At 32.1% G+C, this 6,000-nt stretch overlaps 1 protein-coding gene across 6 annotated transcripts in view; it reads left to right on the forward strand.

Moving 5' to 3' along the window:
- FSD1L (fibronectin type III and SPRY domain containing 1 like) overlaps positions 1-6,000 on the forward strand; it is an 87,170-nt gene that overhangs the window by 54,992 nt on the left and 26,178 nt on the right. For all 6 annotated transcript variants that reach the window (XM_003785198.3, XM_003785199.2, XM_003785200.3 and 3 more), the window contains 2 exons: positions 3,025-3,234; positions 4,448-4,546. In XM_003785198.3, the coding sequence (XP_003785246.1) occupies positions 3,025-3,234; positions 4,448-4,546 (309 nt within the window). The remainder of the gene's footprint in view (positions 1-3,024; positions 3,235-4,447; positions 4,547-6,000) is intronic.

The raw sequence follows: 6,000 nt of genomic DNA on the forward strand, positions 1-6,000 counted from the left end.
TTTCTCCTTTCTGAGTTTTTATAGCTGAGAAACATTTGTGACAATGTTGATACTGCTTATACATTCACAGTCAGAGGAAATGTTTGTAAATTCTTCAGCCAGTTTTCATACTATTGCTGATCTCTGTTGCTTTATAAAAATATGTAGGCAGATGAGTGGGTTGCTTTCCATTCTCATTTTCAAAGAGAGTACTGCATTTCCTAGGTAATATTTTATAAATATACTACCTTTCATATTCCTCCTGAACTTACGCCCCCCTTTTAATGAATTGTTTTCTTTCTTCTGTGTAGGATCTAGGGTGAACTTCCCACATACTAGATCTGAGCCAAATCTAATTTGACATTCCACTCTTAAATTATATCTGAATTTTCTTTTTCCCTCCCAAGTACCACAGCTTTCTTAGATTTTTTTTTTTTTCAACTTTAGGATTTGGAGTTTGGGGGGTGACTATTATCACATAGAAGAAGACTCTTTTTGCCAGTATGGTCTTACTAGAAAGTCAGATGAATTGAAACATAAATAATGGGAATTAGCTGGGCCCACTCATGGATTGACTCTTTTTATGTGAGCCTCATGGGACTTGCTGTACAGGTTTATGACACAGCAAAATTATAAAATTGCTGCATGCTATAGACCCTATGTTTCTTCACATAAAGGCTCAGCAGTACATATTAAATTCATGAATGCCTATGGTCTCTTCTCTAAGCAATGAATAGTAATCTACATTTTTTATGTTGCTTTAATTGAGATGAATATCTGTTAAGTATTACAGGAACAAAACCCTTCCAAGACAAAAGAAGGAAAGTCACACTAATGACAAAGGATACATACTTATTTGGTTGCCAGTTTTCTTAGTAAGAAGGTCTATCGGGTTCTAAGTGTTTATTGTATAATTACACATACAAAAGTTGAACTTTGGAGACACTCTGTAGTTACTGGAGATAGATCACTTTCCCTTCCTCTTACTAGTAACACTTGAAGATTTAAAATTTACCCTCTTAAGTAAGGCTTGAAGAATTAATATTTTGAGTCCAGTTCTTTTCATCTTGGTAATTTACTGAAGTATTTGGTTTACTTTATTATTTTTAGCTGTCATATTGCTTTACATTTTAATCTTTGTATAGAATTCTTTTGTTGTTATTGTTGTAGTTATTTTACCAATTAATGTAGTCATCCTTTGGTATCTGTGAGGGATTGGTTTAGTTCTAGGAATTTCCCTTGGATATCAAAATCCATGGATGCTCAAGTCTCTTATATAAAATGGTGTATTTGCATATAACCTGTGCACATCCTCTCATACACTTTAAATCATCTCTAGATTACTTATAATATGTAATACAGTGTAAATAATTGTTATAGTGTATTTTTATTTGTAGTATTTTTATTGTTGTACTCTTGTATATTTTTTCCCCTGAATATTTTCAGTCTGTGGTGGGTTGAATCTGTGGCTATAGAGAGCTGACTATACTTTGTGTTTTAGAACAGGTTTACGTTTGTGGAGAGTTGAGCACTGTAATACAGAGAGTTACCATATACTCACCTCCTCATTCTCCCACATGTAGTTTCCCCTGTGATTCACATCTTGCATTAGTGTGGTACATTTAATACAGTTGATGAACCAATAATGACACATTATTAATTAAAATCCATCTTTTATATTGTGTTTATTCTTTATGTTATATAGTTCTGTGGGTTTTGACAAATGCATAATGTCATGTATCCACCATTACACATTATCATATAGAATAATTTCACTGCTCTAAAATTTCTCTACTCCATCTGTCCATCCCGTGATCTGCACTCTTCTGATGATCACTTATTGGTTCTAAGATTTATGTTTACTTGCTGGGATTTTCTGCATAGATAATCATTGCATCTGTGAACAAAGTTTTATTATTTCCTTTCCAATCTGTATGCCTTTTACTTTTTTTTCTTATTTCATTTAGCTAAGACTCTCAGTAATATGATGGGTAGGAGTAGTGAGAGAGACATCCTCGCCTTATTTCCAATTTTAGGAGAAAGGTATCTCATTTCTCACCATTAATAAGTATGATGTTAATTATGGTTTTCTTGAAGATGTTCTTTATCAAGTAAACTTCCCCTCCGTTCCTAACTTGCTAAGAGTTTTTTGGTCATGGATGTATGTTGCATTTTGTTAAATATTTTCCTCCGTTTATTGATAACAGTTATATGATTTTTCTTCTGTTGATGTGATAGCTTACATTAATTGATTTCAAATGTTGAACTAACCTTGCATATTAAGAATAAATTCTTTTAAATTATTTTTTTAGCAAAAAAGTGTTTCAATACAATACTTGCTGGACTGCATAGTTTAACACAGTTCAGACACTTCTATATTACTGGAGGATCATGTTCTACAAATAGGCTGATATGTAAATGCAACATGTGTGAAATAGCTCCTTTATGGAAAATAAATCCATATTTATATGTGTTAAATGTGACTCACTTATTCTGATTTATTTTAATGAGTCAAAGAGCTCTTGGGAGAAACATTTAAAAATCTGTAAGTGTTTTTGGGAATTAGAGAATTGATTTTTGTTACTTTCTGAGAAATTAAAATTCTTATATGAACAAATATTTAAACACATTGAAAATACAATCTTGAATTGTTATGTTCAAATCAATTTATTCTTTTTAGTACTAATTTAATTTATATTGTACAGCTATTCGAAATAACAGATTGAACTGTATAATGTGTTCAAAAGTTAGATTTTTGATTCTTTGTCCTTGCATGTTTGAATTTGCTTTTTGCCATCTGAGATTTTAATGAACTATGAATATGTTTATGAAAAAACTTTGAAACTTGAATTTTTTTATAGTCTAGAAATAAAAGATGCTTTGAAAATAGTTACTTTGCAACTTATAGGATATCCTTATTTTATTAACCTGGTTCACGTTTGAACAGTTCAAAAGCAGAATGAAAAAGTGCAGTTTGAGCGACAAACATAAATATTTGATTAGTGCCATAGTTAATGATTGAGCCTTTTTTCCTCTCCCCTGCAGTCCCCAAAGCTCCAGAGATAGATCCTGTAGAGTGTTTGGTGGCTGACAACTGTGTAACAGTAGCGTGGAGAATGCCAGAAGAAGATAATAAGATTGACCACTTTATACTGGAATATAGGAAGACTAATTTTGATGGACTTCCGCGTGTAAAGGATGAGAGATGCTGGGAGATAATTGATAATATAAAGGGTACTGAATATACGCTATCAGGTAAAATGACTGCATTTCAGGAATCACCGTCTCAGAAAATAAATACAATTCTGAAAAATAATTTTAGTTACTTTAAAGTATAAAATTATTAAGTTTCTTTAGCCAAGCTGACTTTTTAGTATTTATTATGGAAGTAAATTTCTGTTAAAATATCAAGGAAACCTTTTCTTTTGTTTTAATTATTTATGGACATTTTCAGCTTGGTGAATGTATGTAAAACAAATATGAAGGGTTATTCTGAAAGCAATATTTCAGAGTAACATTTGATTTGTACTTTGGTTTTCTGACTGAATAAAAAAGCTGTTAATTTTTTAGATGTGTGCAGTTACCCCCATGTAAATATTCCAGTGCTTCAGATTCTGTAAATACTGTTGCTTTTACTGTTTTAAGATTATCTGCATGTAAATACTTACTGTAGAACTTTGACTGCATATTGGAAACTTGTGTGTTGGCCTTTTGAAAGCCTTTAAAAAGATGTCTCCGTATATAGGGGACTTTGGATATTTGAAATGGCCCCATATTGCCTGAGTTGTTCAATACTTAGTATGCAGGATGCGTGAGCAGTAACAGTAGGAATTGCCATTATTGAGCAATTACTGTTTGTCATGAGCCAGGCACAAGTGTGTTACGCAGAGTGTATTTCATTTAATCTTTACAATAATTATGAAATTGGTTTTATCATAGTTTACAGATAGAAAACTGAGGCTGAGTAAAGTAGTTGAAGGTCCCATAGCTGTAATTTTTGGACTGAGATTCTAATGTGGACCTAACTTCAAAGATTTTGTTATTAATTTCTATGTCTTACTTCCTTTCTAAATTCATTTTCACAAAAGAAGACTATAGTGTGACTGTACATCACTGCAGTCTCAAACTCCTGGGCTGATGCAGTTCTCCTGCCTCAACCTAGGACTACAGGTACACACCACTACTTCTGGCTGATCTTTTAATTTTTCTGTAGAGATGGGGGATCTCACTCTTGCTCAGGCTGGTGAAATGATACTTTTTATTACTCAGTTGAAATAAAAGTTGATAAACTGTATAATTTTACTTTTTGAGTAAAATAATAAATCATGATTCTTCTTATTTCAAGCATTATTACCCTTTAATCAGTATTTCCAAGGAAGAAAAATTGTCTGTTTAAAGAGTTGTTCTCATACTTTTGAGGATAGAGGCCTTTGCTTTTCATGTCTGAAAACAATTTTCATTTTTTCAGGCTTAAAATTTGATTCAAAATGTATGAATTTCAGAGTGCGAGCTTGTAACAAGGCTGTGGCTGGAGAATATTCTGATCCAGTTACTCTAGAGACCAAAGGTAAGATCAATAGCTATTTATACATTATAAAACAAAACTTAACAACTAAAGTTATTCAAGACTGTTTGACAGGAGGCATTTCACGTGTGACTGAATTCCTTCCTCTAGCCCTCCAGCCTTCCAGCCTTATACTTCTGGCTTTGTCAATAGTGAGAATTTTCAGACCAGGAAAATAGGACTACAGTACCGGTAGTGGTTTTCCTTAGGTTTTCCTGTATGATTGTATTTATATAGGTAAAATAGACTGAGATGGTGGTATTATATTCTCTGGTGGGCAGTGTATTTTTCAAATTTCAGTCTAGTGTAAATATATAAGCATCACTGAGATCTGCCCAGAGTTTTCCCAGAGAAGGGGTTATGAATCAGTAATGAGAAACTATATTTAATTTAGTTCAGGTCCTTTCTGATTTCCTGAGTCTTACTATAGTAATTAACATGTATATTAATGATTTATTAATTAAGTTTATTAATGGTTAAAAAGCACTCTTACAGTTCTTCATTTGATCATTAAAATTGCCTTGAGAGATTAGTAGACTAGATATCACTGATACTCATATTGCAGATGAAGAAAATAAATGTTTAATTATGTTAAATGGCTTGCCCACAATCCCTAAATCTAACTCGGAAAACTGTAAATGATAATCTCTTTTCTAAGTTCTGTGCTGGCGCTTATTTTGGGCCCAGAATCTGGGTTTTTTAGTCTCTGAGAGCAATTTGGATTTAGTTAAAACTCTCTAAAATAACATACTGAACACAGAAGGTTTTTAAGGTATTTACCAATTTGAAGACCATAGGGATTTTCCCAGTTATGAGATGATCATTACCTAGGGTAACTTCCAGAATCAGACTCTACACATTGTCATAAGTACTTGGGACTTAGGGCATTATACTGACTTCTAGTTCATATAGATAGCGTTTGAACAGGTTTGCATATAAGAAATTTGATGTGATTTGGAGGATGATATAAAAATATCATATCAGAATAAAACAAAATATGAGGCCCATAAGTTATTGATTAGGAAAACTCAGAAGAACATATTTTCATCACAAAGGTCTCAAAATTTTACCTTGAAGAAATGTATTTGGATTAGCAAATGTTTTTATTTGAGAACTATAGATAATTTGGCCAAGAAATACAATTATTTTGAATTACTCATTATCAAACTAAATGTTATTGTGGTTTCTTTAGAAGTTTTTAGCATTTCAAAATATAGTCATGTATACAGGAAGACAGTCTTTTCTATACAACTTGAATTATTTTTAGGTTCCTTTAGGTAAAATTGGGTTACTATTATTATTTTTCCTCAAAAGCATCATATTTTTAATTTCTTTTCTTCCTCTCCATTACTCTTTTTATTTAGTGACCAAACTTGGACCTAAATGTAGTACATTATACATTTCTATGTAGATTCCTTAGGCTTAGGGAAATGAATAGCTGGTTTGTGGTTTTCTTT

The sequence above is a fragment of the Otolemur garnettii genome, unplaced genomic scaffold (genome assembly GCF_000181295.1).
Source record: "Otolemur garnettii isolate 467f Iridium unplaced genomic scaffold, OtoGar3 scaffold00014, whole genome shotgun sequence".
Taxonomy (NCBI): domain Eukaryota; kingdom Metazoa; phylum Chordata; class Mammalia; order Primates; family Galagidae; genus Otolemur; species Otolemur garnettii.